Below are 24,727 nucleotides of genomic sequence, written 5' to 3' on the forward strand. Positions count from 1 at the left end.
TCACCCGCACAACTTGGAGCGCAGTGTGGTTTGGTGTCTTGTCGTTTGTGTACCCACCATCGATGCTGGATGTTGTGCATTCGTGATGAACTGAGGCGCCTCTGGTGACTGCAGATTTGTGCTGTAAACTCATTCTATGCAACCCCTGATACTGGTAGGAACCTCCTGGTCCCACCAGCCCACAGGGGATTATTGTGTTCGTCCGTCCGTCGTGCAGGGTGGGGCTGGGTGGGAAGGGAGGGGCTGGGTGGGGAGGGTGGGGCTGGGTGGTGGGTGGGAGGGGTGGGGCTGGGTGGGGAGGGGCTGGGTGGGGAGGGCTGGGTGGGGAGGGGCTGGGTGGGGAGGGCTGGGTGGGGAGGGGCTGGGTGGGGAGCGTGGGGAGGGGCTGGGTGGGAGGGGTGGAGCTGGGTGGGGAGGGTGGGGAGGGGCTGGGTGGGGAGGGGAGGGTGGGGAGGGGCTGGGTGGGGAGGGGCTGGGTGGGGAGGGAAGGGCTGGGTGGGGAGGGGTGGGAGGGGTGGGGCTGGGTGGGGAGGGGCTGGTCACCTCGTGGTGCCCTTTTAAAACTCAACGTTTAACCTACTCACGCCGGCTTGTGCCCGCCCTCACAGTCGGGCATATTTGCGGAATACACCACGCCGCCGTTGACCCTGCAGGCCATTGACCGAGCAACCCAACGTTCCTACCAGCTCCCTCCGCAGGACAATGTGTTCAGCGCCCACCTTATCGCAGACCAACTCAGACCTTATTGGTCACCACGTGGCACTTATAAATCTCAACGTTCACCCTACAAAGTCCCCATCATCACAAGGGAGAAACACAAACACGTAGAAATCGTTTTGCCCGTATTTAATTGGCTGTCCGCCGCATAGGACCTGTACAAGAATACGGCTAAAGCGTATGGGTTGACAGGTATGGGTGTACGAATCGATAAGAGGACAAAGCGATTATCCCACACGTGATTTAATCGTGAGTGCCGCTGGACATTGCACTCATATGCAGTTCACACCTGTTCCGCTATGGGGCCGTCCATAAATGACGTCACGCACCTAGTAGGGGAGGGGTCAGACATTTGTGACAATGTGTGACGAGGGGGGGGGGGGGGAGTTTGAGAAATGTGACGTCACATCAAAATGCGCAATTTTAAGTAAATATCGACAACACGTTCTACTTAATTAAATTGACGTTTTAATACATTTCGATTTAAAGCTTTCGTGACTGCAGGGATTCATCTTCTTTGTTCTTTCGGTAAAGTCACGTAGAAGGGAAATAATAAATGTGTTCTCCTACAACATCAGAGTGCAGCGCCACATTAAACACGCACTACAGTGACAATAGTTTAAAGCGATTTGAAGCATGTTTTATTTTTAGGGGGGGGGCAGAGCTTTGTGACGTCATATTCGAAGGGAGGGGGGTTGACTTTTTGTGACGCCGTGTGACGAGGGGGGGGGAGGCTCAAAAACCGTCCAAAATCGCGTGACGTCATTTATGACGGCCCCTATTGTGAGATATTCTTCTCCCCACGGAATCTCTCTTCCCCAAGTGTGTTCGTGCATTTCGAGGCCGCTGTGCGCGTGCCCCCAGCATGCACCGCACGGCGGCGCTGTGTTAAAAGGTCGAGACCCAAAACATTTCATTGTTTTTTGTTTTTCATAACTTTGTGGGTTGGTGGTTTACGTTGGCAGCGTGGAGTAGCGAAGCACCATACATTGTACTGTACTTCTGTGCTCCCCCTGCCATCACCAACCCGCAATGACCAGCGTGGTGAAGTATGGTCAAAACGCATAGCCCCCCCCCCACCCCCCACCACGACCCGCAACAGCGCGGAAATACCCTCTCATCCAGCAGTGGAGTGACAGAGGGCTGTGGGTAAAACCGCCTTAGCAAATGCCTTAATAACCATATTTAACACGTAGCAGGCTTTCGCGAGCAATATTATTCATAATCAACGATTTTTGGGTTTAGATCGCGTTATTTATAAATGTGTCGTAACCCTCCACCAGCCGACACGGCCAATCAGTAAAAAAGTGTCACGTTGACAAAAGACAAAATAGTTCACTGCTTTAGCCCACCGGGGCAGTGTTGACGCGTGAAACCACAACATTTACAATTTGAGTACAACACGTGACCAGGTCGCTTCTGAAAAAGAGCTGTTATAGCTCAGTGGGCTTTACTTTGTAAAAATCAACAACAATTCGTGTTTTAGTTTCACCAGAATATAGTACAGTAGTCTCACTCGCACAGTAGGGGGCGATGATTGGTGCGTAAATTATGGGTCATTTTCGCATTTGGCTCACACAAATGTAACCCTGATGCCGGCACACAATTTGGCCAATTACGCCAGAGGATCTCTCCAACGTGCTCTGCGAGCAAAGCGGGCAAACATCACTTCAGAATCTTCTTGGTTCTTTCGGTAAAGTCACGTAGAAGGGAAATAATAAAAATAAAACAATAAAATATCATTCTCACGACGTTTCGGCCACAACGCAAGCAGCCGTCCTCAGGTGAAGAACAGGTCTGTCGGAAAGACAGCGTCTGAGGACGGCTGCTTGCGTTGTGGCCGAAACGTCGTGAGAATTGTATTTTATTATGTTTTATTTTTATTATTTTATTATTTATTTCCCTTCTACGTGACTTTACCGAAACAAACAAGAAGATGAATCCCTGCAGTCACGAAAGCTTTAAATCGAAATCACTTCAGCAGTTTGTTTCTTACTGTGGTTGTCCCACCTGATGTCCGATCGCTTGTGTTGCGATCGAAACGTCGCGATCTGTTATTAAATTTCTTCTACCCACGTGGACTTTACCGAAGGAATAAAAGCGTATGGATTCCGGCAGTCACGACAGCTTCAAATCGAGATGAAATATCACGGTTGACGTTACCGTGTTTAATTCTAGATTTTAAGTTTTCGTGACTGCAAGGATCCAAATGCTCCATTGGAACCTCATTTGCCAGTAGCAAAATATGATAATAGGTTTTCTTAACCTTTTATCTGTTTTTTTTCGGTAAAGTCACGTGGGTGAATAAGTAAACAACTAAATTAAATGACGACGTTTCGGGCACAACACAAGCGTCCTTCTTCAGGTGCGTCTCCAGACACGCTTAAGCGTTTGTGCTTTGGCTACGTTGTCCCCACCTGAAGAAGGATGCTTGTGCTGCGCCCGAAACGTCGTGATTTAATTAATTGATTTAATATTTTTTCACCGACGTGAATTCACCGAAAAAAACTAAAAAGTATTACCGAGTTTCCGCAGCTATAGGTCTCGGCGCGCCCGTTGGGATTGAACCGCGAAACTCTTGCAACGAGTGAATCCGAATCAAAACATTTATATGTACCGGAGGAATCCGAAGAGCCATGAAGCTCTTTGTCACAGATGTCCAGTAGGGGCAGCGGGTAAGAAAGTTACAACAAACAAACACAACACAAATAAACACGACAGTAGTGCAGAGTACAAGAAAGGTAAACAAATCGCCCAAACACGTACACAAATAAAACTAAACTATCCCCATCCCACCAGGCAAAGCCCATTGAGCAGAGGTCGCAACCGGGTACCCGATACCCGTACCCTACCCGATACCCGGCTACCCGTACCCGGCCGGGTACGGGTACCCGTTTGCGACCCTGCTGCGGCCGGGTACGGGTAGGCCGTGAGTCACTGCTGAGTCACCGTTTGTCACTCATTTCCCAACGTCTTGTCTCTTCTCACAATTCAAGTTCCTAGAATCAACCCAACCGCGCCTGCAACATGGCTTCATCCCAGAGGTCGCAATCGGGTACCCGTTTGCGACCCTGGTGCGGCCGGGTACGGGTACGGAATCAAAACCCGTTTGCGACCTCTGCCATTGAGGCATTAACTCATTTTCCAGAAGCGACCAGGCCGCAAATGAAAGCTCAACAAAGTGGCCCATCATTTCCTTGGGTCTTTCGGTAAAGTCACGTAGATGGGTTAAAATAAAAAACGATCTCCGTGACTTTACGGAAAACCCCATGAACATGAATTCCTGCAGTCAAGAAAGCTTTAAGTCAAGAAATAACCCATCATTTCTAGACATTTATAACGAGGTTGGGGCCACGTCAACGGTCGCATGCCCAATGAATTCGCGTTGAAAGAGGTGGGGTTTTTTTGGGGGGGGGGGAGTTTTGCCGTCAATCAAATCCTCGTACGTGAAGTGACTGCCGATGATGAACTTGGGCGTGGACGCGTACGGAAGGATGTTTGGCTGGGAGTTTGAAGCGTCACTCGCAGTGCCACGCATGTTGTGTGCGAGTCAACGCCTAATAACGTCGCGCCGTGGGCAACGGAGGCGTTTTGTCTCGGCGGGCACTTCGTGAGAACTCCGGTGACGTAGTAGTAGGTTTATACCCTTTCAACTGGAACAACAACTGACACCTTTATACAAGGCATCATTTCGATTTAAAGCTTTCGTGACTGCAGGGATTCATCTTCTTGGTTCTTTCGGTAAAGTCACGTAGAAGGGATGTAATAAAATAATAAAAATAAAACATAATAAAATAATTCTCACGACGTTTCGGCCACAACGCAAGCAGCTGTCCTCGGGTGAAGACCAAAAGGCGTACAACTCAAAGACAGCGCACTATCAGAGTATTGAGAGCTTGGGGTAAGCATTTACACTATGAGACATCTCCTTTACCAGTGGCAAAATATAGTAACAGGTGTTTACCCTTTTAACTGGTACAAAAACTGACACCTTTATACAAGGCATCATGTTCGCAATAACGACAACACAAGCAGTCAAAATGCAAACAAAAAGAAACAACTCTGATGATGATAATGATATGCACTGTCCTTGAAGTTGATTGGTCCACACCCGAGACAGCTTTTCTTAGAGCCTAGTCTCCATTGGTGTTGGACCAGATGACGCCAAAAGGCGTACAACTCAAAGACAGCGCACTATCAGAGTATTGTTTGCATTTTGACTGCTTGTGTTGTGGTTATTGCAAACATGATGCCTTGTATAAAGGTGTTAGTTTTTGTACCAGTTGAAAGGGTAAAACCCTGTTTCTATGTTTTGCCACTGGTAAAGGAGATGTCTCATAGTGTAAATTCTTACCCCGAGCTCTCAATACTCTGATAGTGCGCTGTCTTTGAGTTGGACGCCTTTTGGCGTCATCTGATCCAACACCAATGGAGACTAGGCTCTAAGAAAAGCTGTCTCGGGTGTGGACCAATCAACTTCAAGGACAGTGCATATCATTATCATCATCAGAGTTGTTTCTTTTTGTTTGCATTTTGACTGCTTGTGTTGTGGTTATTGCGAACATGATGCCTTGTATAAAGGTGTCAGTTGTTGTACCAGTTGAAAGGGTAAACACCTATCACTATATTTTGCCACTGGTAAAGGAGGTGTCTCTTAGTGTAAACTCCGGTGACACCACGCAGGAGAGCTGCACGAGTTTATGTCATTACACCGAAAAGAATGTTGGATTTTGAAGACTCGCAGAAAGTTCCCCCCCCCTTAACTTGCATAATAAAGACTTGAACAAAATGTTAATGAGCGTCGTTGTCGAGAAAATTAATCTGTCCCTCCACATGAGAACAAACACTTTTTTTTATAAACATATTTTTTATAATCTGTCCCTCCACATGAGAACAAACACTTTTTTTTTTTTAAATATTTTTTTAAAAATCTGTCCCTCCGCATGAGAACATACACTTTTTTTTTTATAAACATCTTTTTTAAAATCTGTCCCTCCACATGAGAACATACACTTATTTTATAAACATCTTTTTTAAAATCTGTCCCTCCACATGAGAACATACACTTATTTTATAAACATCTTTTTTAAAATCTGTCCCTCCACATGAGAACATACATTTTTTTTATAAACATATTTTTTAAAATCTGTCCCTCCACATGAGAACATACACTTTTTTTATAAACATATTTTTTAAAAATCTGTCCCTCCACATGAGAACATACACTTTTTTTAAATATAAAATATATTTTAAATCTGTCCCTCCACATGAGAACATACACTTTTTTTATAAACATCTTTTTTTTAAATCTGTAACCCCTTGCGCTACTAAGTGGGGGTCCTAAGCGTTTTTGCGTTTGGTTACGGAGAGCGCCATCACTGCCGATAATCATTACATTCCAAAAGTGTTCTCGAGCACAAACACACAGAGACACAATCCGCCACTCGACAGACGAGTAAGACCTGACGGAGACCGCATTTCCCGACGTGACTTTTCACTCCGGGAGGGTCACCAGAGAGTAGCCGGTGGCTGGATGGGCTTTGCCACATTTAGAAAGGATAAGTGCGTGCAATACTGTACCCCCCCCCCACCACCACCACCTCGCGAATTTAAACACCGTCCAAACAACAGCCAGTTTGGTAAGACAGTGAGTGATACGATTAATAACGCGTGTTGCGTTTCATCTTCTTGGTTCTTTCGGTAAAGTCACGTAGAATGGAAATAATAAAATAATAAAAATAAAACATAATAAAAATAATTCTCACGACGTTTCGGCCACAACGCAAGCAGCCGTCCTCAGGTGAAGAACAGGTCTGTCGAGAAGACAGAGTCTGCAAGTCTGGGGTGTTTCATTCAGACTCTGTCTTCTCGACAGACCTGTTCTTCACCCGAGGACGGCTGCTTGCGTTGTGGCCGAAACGTCGTGAGCATTATTTTATTATGTTTTATTTGTATTATTTTATTATTTCCATTCTACGTGACTTTACCGAAAGAACCAAGAAGATGAACCACGGCCCTATTGCATCCCAAACCCCGGCCTGCCTCTCTCTCCCGTCCAGGTGTCTACGTGGGCAACTCTCCAGCGAAGCCTTCGGCGGACTCTGTCGGCGTGTGGTTGAGCTAAGGGCTGGCGAACTTCCAGCCTCTTCCAAGGCGTCTGTACCAGCGTGCAGGAAGAATTCCGTAGCTTTGAAATACCACTCTGGGTCGGGTACCGTAGAGCGCCCTTCCGCCAGCAGTGGTGTGCGCAGGCCGTTGCAGGGCTGCGCATTTTGCTTTTTAACCAATACTGTATCTAATGTATCTAAAAAAAAAAACTTGCCGTTGTTATAATAATAATAGGTTTTTTAATCCATTTTCTGGCAACAAAACTGAAACTTTTTTTTTCAAGGATTCATGTTTGCATTAACCACAATACCTGCAGTCAGAATGCAAACAAAAAACACACTCTGATAATGTATGCATTGTCCTTGAAATTGATTGGTCCACACCAAAAAAAGGTTTCAGTTTAGTTGCCAGAAAAAAGGGTAAAAAAAAACCTTATTATTATATTCTAGATTTGAAGCTTTCGTGACTGCAAGGAATCATCTTCTTAGGTTTTTTCGGTAAAGTCACGTAGAAAGTAAAATAAAATAAAAACAAAAATCACGACGTTTCGGAGGCAACACAAGTCTCCGTCATCAGGTGGGACCGTCACAGCCAGATTAGCTGTATCAAGAGTGCAATATCATTCACTTGATACAGCTAATCTGGCTGTGACGGTCCCACCTGATGACGGAGACTTGTGTTGCCTCCGAAACGTCGTGATTTTTGTTTTTATTTTACTTATTATTATATTTTGCTACTGGCAAAGGAGGCCTCATGATAATTGCCGTTGTCATTTTAATCACGTTCAGGTTGTTTTATTTATTTATGGCTGAGTGGATCTGGGAGTGAGGCCCAGGACCGGTTCTGATATCACTCACCACAGATGTTGCTACCCCGTGGCTGGGCTGATAACTCACCTGTGTGCGTATTAGCGTAGTGTGTTGTTCATCGAGACGACACTTGCTGTGCTTTAGCCACCTGGCGCTCCGCTCGTTGTTGTGAGCGTCGCTCCTCCGCCCTCCGTTGTTGTTGGAGGGCCACTGCCTCCAACTGCCCAGTAGCGTCCTTCACGAGCCTCCTCCACAGAGGCCGATCTTGACACCGCTGGTACCAGTCATCGGCAAGTCCACTCAGCTCCACGTCCTCCTGTACCACGTCACTCCATCTCTTCTCTAGCCCGTGCCGCGCCCGTTTAGCCCCCTCGATCCGGCCGAACAAAAGCTGTTTAGGCTATTTTTCTTAACAGCCTAAACAGTCTAAAGAGCAACACACACAGACAGACACAGACATTCGGCCAACGTTCACCACGCTGGCCATGCGGGTTGGTAAAGTCGGTGATTATCAGGAGTACAGTTCTGTACACTAAAACAGTGGCATTACATTTTTTTTATTGCTGAACCAATCTTGGTCTATGCTGTTCACCCATCAAGGAAATATTACCAGGCTCACACCTGCTCAGCTCGCGAGGTCCTGGTGCATTCCGATTGATTTGGACATATCCCAAGCAAGCTTGCGTCATGATTAATAAATGCGCACGCTCGACTCTTAACCGCGTGACAGATACCTAATGGCCTCGACGATTTGCCAAAGGCACAACGCGCACAGAACACACACACACAGAGTGCAATATCATTTTTGTTTTTCCCTTTCTCAGATCAGGTTAAGCGAGTCTAGCTATGTCCCTTTATTTAACCATCAACAAGGGAATGCAAATACAGTGCAAGTCGAGCAGAGGCGCAGTGGTTAGCGAGTTGAGCCGTGAACTTGACAACCAAAACGACACAGAACCCCCCCCACACCCCCTCGTATAGCATCCACAGACTTTTCGATTTAAAGCTTTCGTGACTGCAGGGATTCATCTTCTTGGTTCTTTCGGTAAAGTCACGTAGAAGGGAAATAATAAAATAATAAAAATTAAACATAATAAAATAATTCTCACGACGCAAGCAGCCGTCCTCAGGTGAAGACCAGGTCTTCACCTGAGGACGGCTGCTTGCGTTGTGGCCGAAACGTCGTGAGAATCATCCACAGACTGTTGGGGCAAATGCTGCTAGCGACAGGCATAGTTCTAGTCACGGTTAACATGAAGTGTAAAGTTAAAGCGATGTCCTGCTCAATAAGCAACGAGGCATGTGTGTTATCTCCTGCTAACAGCCCCGAACCGGTGGTGGAAATTCCACATTCCCATGGCGCGGACGCGGGCGGTAGGCGACCAGTCTCTACGTAGCAGAACCACTGGGTTGGCTTCCACCGCGATTAAGAAGTACCTGTTTTATCGACCACCGGATAGCGAGGCGAGATGATGGGCTGAGTCAACCTCCCCCTGGTCCCACCACCACCTTCTCCAACCTCCCGTCTAAACCACAATTGCATACCTGTCAACCCCTTATCAGTGCGCCTGCCTTATTACAGACCAATTCAGACCATGTTGGTCACCCCGTGCCCCTAATAAATGTCCACGTTCATCCCACAAAGTCCCATCATCACAAGGGAGAAACACAAACGAATAGACAATCACCACTGCTACACTCACCAGTAGTACACTCCAGAGGTCGCAAACGGGGTTTGATTCCTTACCCGTACCCGTACCCGGCCGCACCAGGGTCGCAAATGGGTACCCGTACCCGGCCGGTACGGGTACCCGTTCCCTACCCGTACCCTACCCGAAATGAGTGACAAACGGTTACTCACCAGTGACTCACGGGTATCAGGTACCCGGTTGCGACCTCTGGTACACTCACCACTACGTACTTGTCAACTTCTTATCAATGCCCTTGCCTTATTACAGACCAATTCACACCATGTTGGTCACCCCGTGGCACCTGCTGGGTCTGCCCCGTGACCTCCTGCCAGCGGGCGTTCGACACTTCACGTGGCCTCAATGTGCACATAGCCTGGCACAAGCGTCGCGGTGACGTCACCGCCACTTAGTTTGCGAATGGCGGTTGTTGTTGTTGTAAATCTCAACGTCCATCCGACAAAGTCCCATCATCACAAGGGAGACACACAAACACATCGACATTTTAAATCCTTTATATTAAGTTCACTTGCTTGCTTGCGCTTACGACCGTGCAAATCTTTCGGTCGTTTTTTAACCCACTTCCAGTGATCCAATCGAGCTGACATTTTGCACACAGACTCGTTGTGCGTGACAATTTATTTTCGTGAAAATTTTTTTCCATAACTCTACACTTTTTAGGAAAAAATAAATTATATTTAATTACCAATTGCTTAATGGTGGCAGGCAATCATCTGACCCATAGGTGGCAGCCATCTCAAGCCAGAGGACGAGAGGACTCTAGCCGCCACGCATATAAAGGATTTATAGTGAAAAACTTAGTTTTTACGGGTTATTTTTTTTATTTTTGTAGTCCCTATTGAAACGGCTGTTCGCCGTGTGAACCCTAAAACACTCAATTCCCCCTCTACAAGAACTCGGGGTTTATGGGGTCGTCAGTGATGGCGAGTGCACCACCAGATCGTGTGCGCTGGTCAACGGATGAAAGGTAACACCATTACACCAACAACAACAAGAAGCGGTGGGTTGGTGTGACTGGTGGTGGGCTGACTGGGTCGACTCCGCGAGCCCTTCCGTTCTCGGCCAGTGTCGGATGATCCTCGTAGCAAATGCAGCTACACGTGTATGTAGTAGTAGCTACTACACGAGTAGTACTTGTAGTAGCTACTACTACTACACGTGTAGCTACTACATATGTAGCAGCTACGGGCCCCGCACTTTCAAGGGCCCCGCGCTAATTACTTTCAAGCTATCAAATCCGGTTCAGTGATTCTGCACTTGCTCTATTACTATAGTACAATAAAACAAAAAACTAAATTTGTATTTTTTGTTATCCATCTACGTGACTTTACCGAAAGAACCAATAATATGACTTCCTGCAGTCACGAAAGTTACGTAAAAAAATGTATTTTTATTTATTTATAACATTACACTTCAGGCCCCCCTACCCCCCCCTACCCCCCCTACCCCCACCCCCTCCCCTACCCCCCCCTACCTCCCACCTCCTCCCCTACCCCCCACCTCCTCCCTTACCCCCCACCCCCTCCCCTACCCCCCACCCCCTCCCTAACATCCCCCTACCCCCCCCTACCCCCCCCCTACCCCCCCCTACCCCCCCCTACCCCCCCCCCTACCCCCCCCCTACCCCCCCCCGACCCCCCCCCTACCCCCCCCCGACCCCCCCCTACCCCCCCCGACCCCCCCCGACCCCCCCCGACCCCCCCCCTACCCCCCCCACCCCCCCCTACCCCCCCCCTACCCCCCCCCACCCCCCCCTACCCCCCCCCTACCCCCCCCTACCCCCCCCACCCCCCCCTACCCCCCCTACCCCCCCCACCCCCCCTACCCCCCTCGCCCCCTCCTCGCCCCCCCCTACCCCCCACCCGCTCCGCACTTCGCTTCATCCGGCACCGCTCCGGGTCTGACCCTCCACCCCCCCCCCACGGCGCACGCGAATTCCGCTGCCTCAGCAGGCGGCAGCAGCGTGACGCGGTCCCTTTAAACCGCCCCCCCCGCCCCCACACGCCCCGCCCCCCCACACGCCCCGCCCCTCAGTCCCCACGCCCCGCCCCCCAGCCCCCCCTTTTGAATTTCCCAGCGCGCTCAGGCGCGTCCCGCCGCGTCGCGCCACCCCATTGGCCGCGAGCGGCGGCGCGCGCCCGGCCGCGGCCAATCGCGCGCGTCGAGACGGCGGTGCTCGCTTAAGCGCGCTGGGAAATTTGATGAGTAGGGGGGGTGACTACAAAACACAAGTCAGATACCACCACTAACAGTAGCAGCAACCACCACAACCACCACCACCACCCCCAGCAGCAGCAACCACCACAACCACCACCACCCCCAGCAGCAGCAACCACCACGACCACCACCACCCCCAGCAGCAGCAACCACCACAACCACCACCCCCAGCAGCAGCAACCACCACAACCACCACCCCCAGGAGCAGCAACCACCACAACCACCACCACCCCCAGCAGCAGCAACCACCACAACCACCACCCCCAGGAGCAGCAACCACCACAACCACCACCACCCCCAGCAGCAGCAACCACCACGACCACCACCACCCCCAGCAGCAGCAACCACCACAACCACCACCCCCAGCAGCAGCAACCACCACAACCACCACCCCCAGCAGCAGCAACCACCACAACCACCACCACCAGTAGCAGCAACAACCACCACCCCACCACCCCCAGCAGCCACCCCCACCGCCACCACCGCCCTGCTTGCCTACAGGGGGAGGGAGGGAGGGAGGAGGCACATCGTGAAGAGGAAGGAGAGAGGGAGGGAGGGAGTAGTAGGAGGAGGAGTAGAGTTGTGTTTGTGTGCGCCGGGGATCGAGGGGATGGCGACGAGGTGCCGCTCTCCGGGGCAGTCTCCGCGCTCCGCTCCGGCGACGTGGAGTTGATGTCGACCTGCCAATGGAGGCAGCAGCAGCAGCAGCCAGGGGTAATGAGTACATCTCGTGTCGGGGTAGTGGGGGGGTACAGAAGGTGGTGGTGGGAGTGGTGAAGGTGGTTGGGAGTGGTGAGGGTAGAGAAGGTGGTGGTGGTAGAGAAGGTGGTGGTGGTGGGGGGGTAGAGAAGGTGGTGGTGGTGGGGGGGTAGAGAAGGTGGTGGTGGTGGGGGGGTAGAGAAGGTGGTGGTGGTGAAGGTGGTGGTGGTGAAGGTGGGGGTAGAGAAGGTGGTGGTGGTGAAGGTGGTGGTGGTGAAGGTGGTGGTAAAGGTGGTGGTGAAGGTGGTGGTGGTGAAGGTGGGGGTAGAGAAGGTGGTGGTGGAGAAGGTGGTGGTGAAGGTAGTGGTGGTGAAAGTAGTGGTGGTGAAGGTGGTGGTGAAGGTGGTGGTGAAGGTGGTGGTGGTGAAGGTGGGGGTAGAGAAGGTGGTGGTGGTGAAGGTGGTGGTGGTGAAGGTGGTGGTAGAGAAGGTGGTGGTGGTAGAGAAGGTGGTGGTGGTAGAGAAGGTGGTGGTGGTAGAGAAGGTGGTGGTGGTAGAGAAGGTGGTGGTGGTGGAGGAGGTGGTGGGGTGGGGGTGAAGCTGGGGGGGGGGGTGAGCAGCAGCTGGGGTCTAGCGGGACCCCTCCCCTCCCTCCCCGACGGAGAGAGTCGCAGAGTGGCGAGCGAGCCACGTGGTGGTGGAGGTGGTGACACAAAGTGTTGTGTGTGAGTGAGTGTGTGTGTCTCTGTCTGTGTGTGTCTCTGTGTGTGTGTGAGTGTGTGTGTCTGTGTGTATGTCTCTGTGTGTGTCTCTGTGTGTATCTGTGTGTGTGCGGCTGACTGGAGCTCTGTGAGTGTGTCTGTGAGTGAGTGTCTGTGAGTGTGTCTGTGTGTGTGAGTGAGTGTCTGTGTGTGTGTCTCTGTGTGTGTGTGTGAGTGTGTCTGTGTGTGTCTGTGTGTGTGCGGCTGACTGGAGATCTGTGAGTGTGTCTGTGTGTGTGAGTGAGTGTCTGTGAGTGTCTGTGTGTGTGAGTGTCTGTGTGTGTGTCTCTGTGTGTGTGTCTGTGTGTGTGTGTGAGTGTGTCTGTGTGTGTGTCTGTGTTTGTCGGGCACGAGGGACACGGAAGGGAGGCGATGGTCGTTGTCGTGTGGATTCGCGTCTGCTGACTGCCGCGATCGTGGTGAGAGAGATTCGTGGTGAGAGAGAGGTTCGTGTTGGGCGCTTGGTTTGTGTTCGACACGGCGAGCGGCAGACTTGGCTTTGTTAGCCCGCCTTTTGTCGCGTTTCTCGTGTCTCGTGTGTGAGTCTGTGTGTGTGTGTGTCTCTGTGTGTCTGTGTGTGTGTGAGTCGCGTGTGTGTCTCGTGTGTGTGTCTGTGTGTGTGTCTGTGTGTCTCCTGTGTGTGTGTCTCCTGTGTGTGTGTCTCGTGTGTGTGTGTCTGGTGTGTGTGTGTCTCGTGTGTCTGTGTGTGTGTGTCTTTGTGTGTGTGTCTCCTGTGTGTGTGTCTGTGTGTCTCGTGTGTGTGTCTGTGTTTGTGTCTGTGTCTCTGTGTGTGAGTGTGCTGTGTGTGTGAGTCTATGTGTGTGTGAGTCTCTGTGTGTGTGTCTGTGTGTGTGTGTGTATCTGTGTGTGTGTCTCCTGTGTGTGTGTCTCCTGTGTGTGTCTCGTGTGTGTGTGTCTCGTGTCTCTGTGTGTGAGTGTGCTGTGTGTGTGTGAGTCTATGTGTGTGTGTCTGAGTGTCTCCTGTGTGTGTGTCTCCTTTGTGTGTGTCTCGTGTGTGTGTGTCTCGTGTCTCTGTGTGTGAGTGTGCTGTGTGTGTGTGAGTCTATGTGTGTGTGAGTCTCTGTGTGTGTGTCTGTGTGTGTGTCTGTCTCTGTGTGTCTGTCTCCTGTGTGTGTCTCCTGTGTGTGTGTCTCGTGTGTGTGTGTCTCGTGTGTGTGTGTCTCGTGTCTCTGTGTGTGAGTGTGCTGTGTGTGTGAGTCTATGTGTGTGTGTGTGTCTGTGTGTGTCTCTGTGTGTGTCTCCTGTGTGTGTGTCTCCTGTGTGTGTGTCTCTGTGTGTGTCTCCTGTGTGTGTGTCTCTGTGTGTCGTGTCTCTGTGTGTCGTGTGTGTGTCTCTGTGTGTGTGTCTCCTGTGTGTGTGTCTGTGTGTGTGTGTCTGTGTGTGTGTGTCTGTGTGTGTGTGTCTTTGTCTCCTGTATGTGTCTCGTGTGTGTGTGTCTGTGTCTCTGTGTGTGTCTCCTGTGTGTGTGTCTCCTGTGTGTGTGTCTCTGTGTGTGTCTCCTGTGTGTGTGTCTCTGTGTGTCGTGTCTCTGTGTGTCGTGTGTGTCTCCTGTGTGTGTGTCTGTGTGTGTGTGTCTGTGTGTGTGTGTCTGTGTGTGTGTGTCTGTGTGTGTGTGTCTGTGTCTCCTGTATGTGTCTCGTGTGTGTGTGTCTGTGTCTCTGTGTGTCTCCTGTGTGTGTGTCTCCTGTGTGTGTGTCTCTGTGTGTGTCTCCTGTGTGTGTGTCTCTGTATCTGTGTGTCTCTGTGTGTGTGTCTCCTGTGTGTGTGTCTCTGTCTCTCTGTGTGTGTGAGTCTCTGTGTGTGTGTGTCTCTGTGTGTGTCTGCGTGGGTGCCCATCACTTTGTCTTTGTGTGCGCGTCTCTTAGTGTGAGTGTGAGAGTGTGTGTATCACTTAGTGTGTGATTCTCTCTGTGTGTGTGTATCACTTAGTGTGTGTGTGTGCCTGTGAGTGTGTGTGTCTGTGTGAGTGTATCACTTAGTTTGTGTGTTTCTGTCTGTGTGTGTATCAGTGTGTGTGTGCCTGTGTGTGTGTGTATCACTTTGTGTGTGTTTCTGTGTGTGTGTATCACTTAGTGTGTGTGTATCACTTAGTGTGTGTGTGCCTGTGAGTGTGTATTTCTGTGTGTGAGTGTATCACTTAGTGTGTGTGTATCATTTTTGTGTGTGTGTGTCACTTTGTGTGTGTGCCTGTGTGTGTGTGTGTGTCACTTAGTGTGTGTGCCTGTGTGTGTGTCTGTGTGTGTGTATCACTTTGTGTGTCTGTATGTGTTTGAGTGTATGTGTGTGTGTGTATCACTTAGTGTGTGTGTGTCTGTGAGCGTGTGTTTCTGTGTGTGAGTGTATCACTTAGTGTGTGTGTGTCACTTAGTGTGTGTGTGCCTGTGAGCGTGTGTTTCTGTCTGTGTGTGTATCACTTAGTGTGTGTGTGCCTGTGAGCGTGTGTTTCTGTGTGTGAGTGTATCACTTAGTGTGTGTGTATCACTTTGTATGTGTGTGCCTGTGCGTGTGTCTGTGTGTGTGTATCACTTTGTGTGTCTGTATGTGTGTGAGTGTGTGTGTGTATCACTTAGTGTGTCTCTGTGTGTGTATCACTTAGTGTGTGTGTGCCTGTGAGTGAGTGTGTGCCTGTGTGTGTGTATAACCTTGTGTGTGTGTGTGTGCCTGTGTGTGTATCACTTCGTGTGTGTGTGTGCCTGTGTGTGTATCACTTCGTGTGTGTGTCTGTGTGTGCCTGTGTGTGTGTATCACTGTGTGTGTTTCTGTGTGTGTGCCTGTGTGTGTCACTTTGTGTGTGTGTGTGTCACTCTGTGTGTGTGTCACTTTGTGTGTGTCACTCTGTGTGTGTCACTTTGTGTGTGTCACGGTAGTCTCCATGTGTGACTGCCAGCGAGGGTGTAAATCCGGTGGGGTGTGTGTGTGTGTCTGTGTGTGTCTGTGTGTGTCTGTGTGTGGGTGTCTGTGTGTCTGTCTGTGTGTGTGTGTGTCTGTGTGTGTCTGTGTGTGGGTGTATGTGTGTCTGTCTGTGTGTGTGTCTGTGTGTGTCTGTGTGTGTGTGTCTGTGTGTGTGTATGTGTGTGTGTATGTGTGTGTGTGTATGTGTGTGTAACTGTGTGTGTGTAACTGTATATGTGTGTATGTGTGTGTGTAACTGTATTTGTGTGTGTGTGTGTGACTGTGTGTATGTGTAATGTATGTGTGTGTGTGACTGTGTGTATGTGTAATGTATGTGTGTGTGTGTAACTGTGTATGTGTATGTATGTGTAACTGTATGTGTGTGTGTGACTGTGTGTATGTGTAATGTATGTGTGTGTAACTGTATAATGTATGTGTGTGTGTGTATGTGTAACTGTATATGTGTATGTATATATGTGTATGTGTGTGTAGAGGGATTATTTGGGGATTGCGATCGGATCCCGAATGCTGCTGAAGGGGAATCGACTCCGCCACGTGCCGCTGATCCACCTCCACTGCGTCCGCTCCAACCATGATCACACGCAAGCACTACACAGGTGATGCCTCTACCTGTGTGTGTGTGTGTCTGTGTGTGTGTGTCTGTCTGTGTGTGTCTGTGTGTGTGTCTGTGTGTCTGTGTGCGTGTCTGTGTGCGTGTCTGTGTGTGTGTACCTGTGTGTGTGTGTGTCTGTGTGTGTGTGTCTGTGTGTGTGTGTCTGTGTGTGTGTGTCTGTGTGTGTCTGTGTGTGTGTGTGTGTGTGTCTGTGTGCGTGTCTGTGTGCGTCTCTCTGTGTGTGTACCTGTGTGTGTGTGTGTCTGTGTGTGTGTGTCTGTGTGTGTGTGTCTCTGTGTGTGTCTGTGTCTCTCTGTGTGTGTCTGTGTGTGTCTGTACTACAGTGTGCTGTGTAACTGTATTACAGTGTGCTGTGTAACTGTACTACAGTGTGCTGTGTAACTGTACTACAGTGTGCTGTGTGACTATACTACAGTGTGCTGTGTGACTGTATTACAGTGTGCTGTGTAACTGTACTACAGTGTGCCCATGTAACTGTACTACAGTATGCCGTGTAACTGTACTACAGTGTGATGTGTGACTGTACTACAGTGTGCTGTGTGACTGTACTACAGTGTGCCGTGTAACTGTACTACAGTGTGCGGTGTAACTGTACTACAGTGTGCTGTGTAACTGTACTAGTGTGCTATGTAACTGTACTACAGTGTGCCCATGTAACTGTACTACAGTATGCCGTGTAACTGTACTACAATGCGCTGTGTAACTGTACTAGTGTGCTATGTAACTGTACTACATTGTGCTATGTAACTGTACTACAGTGTGCTATGTAACTGTACTACAGTGTGCTATGTAACTGTACTACAGTGTGCTATGTAACTGTACTACAGTGTGCTGTGTAACTGTACTACAGTGCGCTGTGTAACTGTACTACAGTGTGCTGTGTAACTGTACTACAGTGTGCTGTGTAACTGTACTACAGTGTGCCCATGTAACTGTACTACAGTATGCCGTGTAACTGTACTACAGTGTGATGTGTGACTGTACTACAGTGTGCTGTGTGACTGTACTACAGTGTGCCGTGTAACTGTACTACAGTGTGCGGTGTAACTGTACTACAGTGTGCTGTGTAACTGTACTAGTGTGCTATGTAACTGTACTACAGTGTGCCCATGTAACTGTACTACAGTATGCCGTGTAACTGTACTACAATGCGCTGTGTAACTGTACTAGTGTGCTATGTAACTGTACTACAGTGTGCTATGTAACTGTACTACAGTGTGCTATGTAACTGTACTACAGTGTGCTATGTAACTGTACTACAGTGTGCTGTGTAACTGTACTACAGTGTGCTGTGTAACTGTACTACAGTGCGCTGTGTAACTGTACTACAGTGTGCTGTGTAACTGTACTACAGTGCGCTGTGTAACTGTACTACAGTGTGCTGTGTAACTTGGTGTTAACACGCTCACTCCATATCAGTGCCCGGTTGCGTTAAGCACATTAAGAGTGATTTCTCTTTTAAAATCTTCGTGCTGTGTGTTCAGTGGAGATAACAACATTGGTAATCTACCGTGGCAACTTTGTCTTGCGTGACTGTGTCACCGTGTCTGTGTGTGTCCTGTGTGTGTGTCACTGTGTGTGTCACTGTGTGTGTCACTACTCTGTGTGTGTGTCACTGTGTGTGTGTCACTGTGTTGTCACTGTGTGTGTGTCACTGTGTTGTCACTGTGTGTGTGTCACTGTGTTGTCACTGTGTGTGTCACTGTGTGTGTCACTCTGTGTGTGTGACACTGTGTGTGTCACTGTGTGTGTGTCACTGTGTGTTTGTCACTGTGTTGTCCCTGTGTGTGTGTCACTGTGTGTGTGTCACTGTGTGTGTCACTCTGTGTGTGTGAAACTGTGTGTGTCACTGTGTGTGTGTCACTGTGTTATCACTGTGTGTTTGTCACTGTGTTGTCACTGTGTGTGTGTCACTGTGTGTGTCACTGGGTGTGTGTCACTGTGTGTTGTCACTCTGTGTGTGTGTCACTGTGTGTGTGTCACTGTGTGTGTCACTGTGTGTGTCACTCTGTGTTTTGTTACTGTGTGTGTCACTCTGTGTGTGTGTCACTGTGTGTGTGTCACTGTGTGTGTCACTGTGTGTGTCACTCTGTGTTTTGTTACTGTGTGTGTCACTCTGTGTGTGTCACTCTGTGTGTGTGTCACTGTGTGTGTGTCACTGTGTGTGTGTCACTGTGTGTGTCACTGTGTGTGTGTCACTGTGTGTGTGTCACTCTGTGTGTGTCACTGTGTGTGTGTCACTCTGTGTGTGTCACTCTGTGTGTGTCACTGTGTGTTGGCTACCGGTGTGCGGTGGTGTAGCTAAACATCGCCGCTAGGGAGACAAAGGCGGCCGGGCGTGGTGCTGGCCACCCACCCCCTCGTGTGCCGTGTCGGCCTTCGTAGGTGCTCGCGAACAGCACTTGCCCCTACAGTCTGTTGTGTTTACATCTTGTGAGCGTGTGTTGCTATAGACATTCGTCGCAGGGTTTTTCAGCTGTGTGTGCGTGCGTGTACTTTACATAGGAAATGTGCCTCAATGCAGATGTGAAAGCCTCGCACGGCCCTTAGAGTAAACACTTAAACGTCACTCTCGTTTTGCGGGTGATGTCAATAATAACAATAAAATATATCGTCATCAGCAGCCATGGTCACTCCACTGCTGGATGATGCCCTCCCCGTGACAGCATTACCATCATCAGCAGCCATGGTCACTGCACTGTTGGATGAGGGTCTCCCCAAAGCCATCATCACCACCATCAGCCATGGCCACTGCACTGCTGGATGAGGGTCTCACAAAGACATCATTACCATCATCAGCCATGGTCACTCCATGGCTCCGTCTCCGCGTTTGACGTCCTCTCTTTTGCGTCGCATTCCGTCCATTGGCTGCCACTCCGCCGGTTGGTCTCGACCACGGCTCTCTCGGCGTTCGGCCGCTCGTTGCAAGAGGTTTCGCGGCTCAAACCCGGCTGGCCGCCCCGGTTAATGGTGCGGCGCCGTGTTTTGACTGTGACGTACCACGCGGTGGACGAACCCCCCCGAGGTCATTGGGAAGGAGGAGGCCGTCGCGTGCCAGCGTCGCGGTTAGAATTCGTAAACGAGATGTTAACTCCCTCGCCTGGTATGCAGGAGGTCGTGGGTTCGATCACCGTTCTGACGTCTGCTGCTGTTGTATATTTGGAGTTTGTGCCTCTGTCATCATCATCATCATCACGGTGGCTAGGAGATGTTAACTACCTCGCCTGGTATACAGGAGGTCGTGGGTTCGATCCCGACCCTGACGCCTGCTGCTGTATATTTGGAGTTTGCGTGTCTCTCTCTCAACATCATCATCATCACGGTGGCTAGGAGATGTTAACTACCTCGTTTGGTATACAGGAGGTCGTGGGTTCGATCCCGACCCCGACGCCGGCTGCTGTATATTTGGAGTTTGCGTGTCTCTCTCCCCGTGAGTCGCGTGGATTTTTCTCCGGGTCTACCGGTTTTCCTTCTCTCCACATTTACAATCAACATCGTGCGTTGAGAGTAATTGGCTGCTATAAATATCCACCTGATGATAAGCTGCTTCGCTGAGTTCACATTTGAGATGGCCAGGTTGCTTCTGAAACAGAGTTCAGTCGCCCATTGTGCGGGGCCTTGCCTGGTATAAATAAAGTTTTAAAAAAGATCTCTGATTAATACTCTTAGTTCTTTCGGTAAAGTCACGTAGGTATAAAATTAAATTAAAATAAAAAACAATAGAATCACGACGTTTCGGAGGCAACACAAGCTTCCGTCTTCAGGTGAAACTGTCACAGCAAAATATTCACTTGATACAGATATTTTGCTGTGACAGTTTCACCTGAAGACGGAAGCTTGTGTTGCCTCCGAAACGTCGTGATTTTATTGTTAAAATTTTTTTTTATTAATTTTAATTTCATTTTTTACCTACGTGACTTCACCGAAAGAACTAAGAGTATGAATCCTTGCAGTCACGAAAGCTTCAAATCTAGAATCTCCGACTAGCACCGTTGGCCACGTGCAGTGCGAAAGAAGTTTCAACGTGCGTCCGTTGCGAATCGCTGCGCTCCGCTACGCGCAAGAAACGCCAAAGCGTGGCAGGACCCTCCTGGCTCGCGGAGTCTCGAGCCTCGGCGAGGCTCATCCCGGGTGACCTCGAGCAACGGCGCAATCGCCGCTCGCCCTGACGCCTCCTGGCAGGCGCTCCCCACGCTCCCAAGTGACCTCGGTGATCTGCTGCACTCGATCTCGAGAAAACTATTTCACCGCCCCCCCCCCCAACCCCCCCCAACCCCCCCCCAACCGCCCCCCCCAACCCCCCCCCCAACCCCCCCCCAACCGCCTCCCCCAACCGCCCCCCCCAACCGCCCCCCCCAACCCCCCCCCAACCGCCCCCCCCCAACCGCCCCCCCCAACCGCCCCCCCCAACCGCCCCCCCCAACCCCCCCCCAACCGCCCCCCCCCAACCGCCCCCCCCAACCGCCCCCCCCAACCGCCCCCCCCAACCGCCCCCCCCAACCGCTCCCCCAACCACAGGACAAATCCGCGCGTTGCAGAGCGTTGCGCAATCTGTGAGCGTTGCGCAATCCGTGCGCGTGCGTGGTTTTTCTTCCTCGTTTTTTGAAAAAAAATGTTAATTCTCACGTTTATATTTTGCTTCCCGCGTGCCGTCGCGCCTCTCGATTCTGTGCCGTTCAGCGGCGGGCCACGGATTCATAATCGGCTCGGGTGACGGGGGAGCCCGAAAGTAGAAAAAAAACTAATTGTAATTCTGGCAGACTTTGCGGAATTCGCACAAATGTTTATTTATTTATTTGATGGAGTGTGGGGGGTGGGGCGGGCCGCATGTCGGAGCCATCTGTTGGCTTTTAGGCGGACGAGCGACAGACAGACGCAGCCGCTCCGAGCGGGCGGCCGGCACCCATTGATTATGTGCCGTCGCTAATGGCCTTATAAGTTACAGCGCGCGCCTGACCCCCGCTCCCCGCGACCCCCTCCTCCTCGTTCTCGTCGCCGTCACCGTTTCCATGGTCGGCCGAAGTAACGGGGGGGGCGAGCTTTTCTCGGGGAAACATCGTCTCGGCGAGCGTCGCGCGAGGCCACCCCACGGCGGATAATCGTCACCGGTGTTGAGCCGCGAGCGGGAATCGAACTCGGCGTTTGCCGGCTTGGTAGCGCAGCGTAGCGCGTCGACAACCCCGTCGGGTTCGACTCCGGCTCCCGCTGGGCCGTGTTTGAAACGACGGCGCGAGGTCCTTTGTGTGAATGTCCTCACCCGCTGCCACCCCCGCCCCCCACCATGTGTTACGCCGCAGTTCAGTCGATTGGCCGCTCGTGTGTGCGGTGGGGTAAAGTGTGGCGACCCGCAACTGAATAGGACCAATGTCATCGAGAGGGGGTTCTGCAGAACTCCCCGAAGTGGAGGGCCCTCACGCCAGCAGTGGTCTGAGCAGAGTAATTCACAATCAGAATATCTATTTGTACTGCAGGAGGAGGAATCCGATGAGCTATGAAGCTCTTTGTCACAGATGTCCAGTAGGGGCACACGGGGTAAGAACGTCGCAACAACAAACAACACAACAAAACACGACCGTAGGGCCAAGTGTAATAAAGGTAAACTAATCACCCAAACACACACAAATACAACTAAAGCATCCCCATTCTACCAGGCAAAGCCCACTCGTGTATTGACTTATATTTCAGAAGCGACCTGGCCACAAATGATAGCTCAACAAAGTGGCCCATCGTTTGGACATTTATAGCACCAAAATAATGTTAATGCAAGTTTCTAAATGTGGAGGGAAAAACCGGAGGACCCGGAGAAAAAAACAATTCACACGACCAAAGGGAGAGAGACACCCACAAACTCCAAAAACGCGACAGGAATGCACAAGAAATGTAAACGCATCGGCCAAAAAACATTCAAATGAAACTAAACCATCCTCATCAATTGCAGGGCTTGCGCCCATCCCCTTCGCGTATTGATTTGTGTTGGGTGAGCACATCCAAAGCTGCTGACAACCCGCGTTTGATTGCCAGCCACAACTGACATCGATGTCAGAACTGGTCCTGTGACCGACCGATCACCCACGGCACCGGTTCACAAACCGGTGCCGTATGATCATTGGTTTTTACCCTTTTATCTGGCAACAAAACCGACACCTTTTTTTTTACAAGGAGTCATGTTTGCATTGACCACAATACCTGCGGTTGGAATGCAAACAAAAAACACAACTCTGATAATGTATGCACTGTCCTTGAAATTGATTGGTCCACATCCGAGACAACTTTTCTTAGAGCCTAGTCTCACATGGTGTTGGACCAGATGACGCCAAAAGGCGCAAAAGGAGGTTCCAATGGTGGTGCAGTATGGCCAAACAATCCCAGACGACCGACACGGCACGATGGGAGGCATTCCACTCGGCGGTGGTTAGACGAAGGGCTGTAAATTATCATCATCGTCGTCGTTCATAATAACGGTGGAGTAGCGGTTCTGCCGGTTGGCATGCCGAATCACCGACGCGCTTTGAACCGATGTGTTGCGAGCGGCGGCCTGGACACGGGGAGTCTCGGCGGTCGTGGCCGGTGCAGGGACCGTGGCGGTGACGCCGCTGCCACCGCCGCCACCCCCCGTGGCGGCCCAGCGGTGACGCCGCACGCGACGGGAAGTCCGGGGTGGGGGGAGGGGGGTTTGGGACTCTCTTCACCCACGGCTTTCATGCACCGGCTCCGTCCACCCTTCCCGCCTGAGCAGGGAAGTGGGTTGGAGGGGGGGGTGCTAGAACTCTCGTAGACAGGAGCCGATCCGCGCGGAACTTTCGCGCAACTCCGGCTGCCAAAAAGCGGGGCGCCTTTTCACGCGAAGGGGCTCGTGCTTGCGCAAGGCTCGCGGAGAGACGAGGCCGATGGAGTTTGCGGCGTCGTGACGCGTCGTGACGCGTCGTGGACGCGCTCCGACCCTGGCGGCCTGCCGGTTGCGCACCGACGAACCGGCACTTCCGCTGGCGCCGGCGCATTGGACGGCGGTGGAGAGAGCCTGGTGCCTGGTGCCTGGCTTTGGCATGACAGAGTAGTGTTGTTGTTGTTGGTTCTGTCGGTAAAGTCACGTAGAAAGGAAATAATAAAATAATAAAAATACAACGTGATAAAATAATATTATTATTATATTATAATATTATTTTATTAGATTATTTTATTATGTTTTATTATTTTGTTATTTCCTTTCTACGTGACTTTACCGAAAGAACCAAGAAGATGAATCCCTGCAGTCACGAAAGCTTTAAATGGAAACGAAAGCTTTAAATCGAAACATAAAAATGTAAAATTTTTATTATTTTATTATTTCCATTCTACGTGACTTTACCGAAAGAACCAAGAAGATGAATCCCTGCAGTCACGAAAGCTTTAAATGGAAACGAAAGCTTTAAATCGAAACATAAAAATGTAAAATTTTTATTATTTTGTTATTTCCTTTCTACGTGACTTTACCGAAAGAACCAAGAAGATGAATCCCTGCAGTCACGAAAGCTTTGAATCGAAACGAAAGCTTTAAATCGAAACATAAAAATGTAAAAATTTTATTATTTTATTATTTTCCTTCTACGTGACTTTACCGAAAGAACCAAGAAGATGAATCCCTGCAGTCACGAAAGCTTTGAATCGAAACGAAAGCTTTAAATCGAAACATAAAAATGTAAAATTTTTATTATTTTATTATTTTCCTTCTACGTGACTTTACCGAAAGAACCAAGAAGATGAATCCCTGCAGTCACGAAAGCTTTGAATCGAAACGAAAGCTTTAAATCGAAACATAAAAATGTAAAAATTTTATTATTTTATTATTTTCCTTCTACGTGACTTTACCGAAAGAACCAAGAAGATGAATCCCTGCAGTCACGAAAGCTTTGAATCGAAACGAAAGCTTTAAATCGAAACATAAAAATGTAAACATTTTATTATTTTATTATTTTCCTTCTACGTGACTTTACCGAAAGAACCAAGAAGATGAATCCCTGCAGTCACGAAAGCAGCTTCAAATCGAGTGTCTTTGTTGTTTTACGACTTGGAGCACGGAGACTCGCGGCTCTCGCGTCAGGGGGACCGTGTCCGCCAGTTGTCGTGGTAGGGGAGTAACGACTGCCGTGCGTGTTCCGCTTGAGAGATTTTTTGCGTTGGGGGG

General features: G+C 50.1%; 1 protein-coding gene across 2 annotated transcripts in view; it reads left to right on the top strand.

The window, feature by feature from the left end:
- The first annotated feature begins 12,140 nt into the window (after window positions 1–12,140).
- The window catches only part of LOC144947330 (dual specificity tyrosine-phosphorylation-regulated kinase 2-like), a 31,490-nt gene continuing 18,903 nt past the window's right edge, over window positions 12,141–24,727 (top strand). The window contains exons 1-2 of one of the 2 annotated variants that reach the window (XM_078876594.1): window positions 12,141–12,274; window positions 16,425–16,549. In XM_078876594.1, the coding sequence (XP_078732720.1) occupies window positions 16,525–16,549 (25 nt within the window). In that variant the 5' untranslated portion in view covers window positions 12,141–12,274; window positions 16,425–16,524. Of the gene's footprint in view, window positions 12,275–13,361; window positions 13,439–16,424; window positions 16,550–24,727 lie in introns of those variants that run through there. The other variant, XM_078876595.1, reaches the window with a different exon arrangement.

Source organism: Lampetra fluviatilis, chromosome 44 (assembly GCF_964198595.1).
Source record: "Lampetra fluviatilis chromosome 44, kcLamFluv1.1, whole genome shotgun sequence".
Taxonomy (NCBI): Eukaryota; Metazoa; Chordata; class Hyperoartia; order Petromyzontiformes; family Petromyzontidae; genus Lampetra; species Lampetra fluviatilis.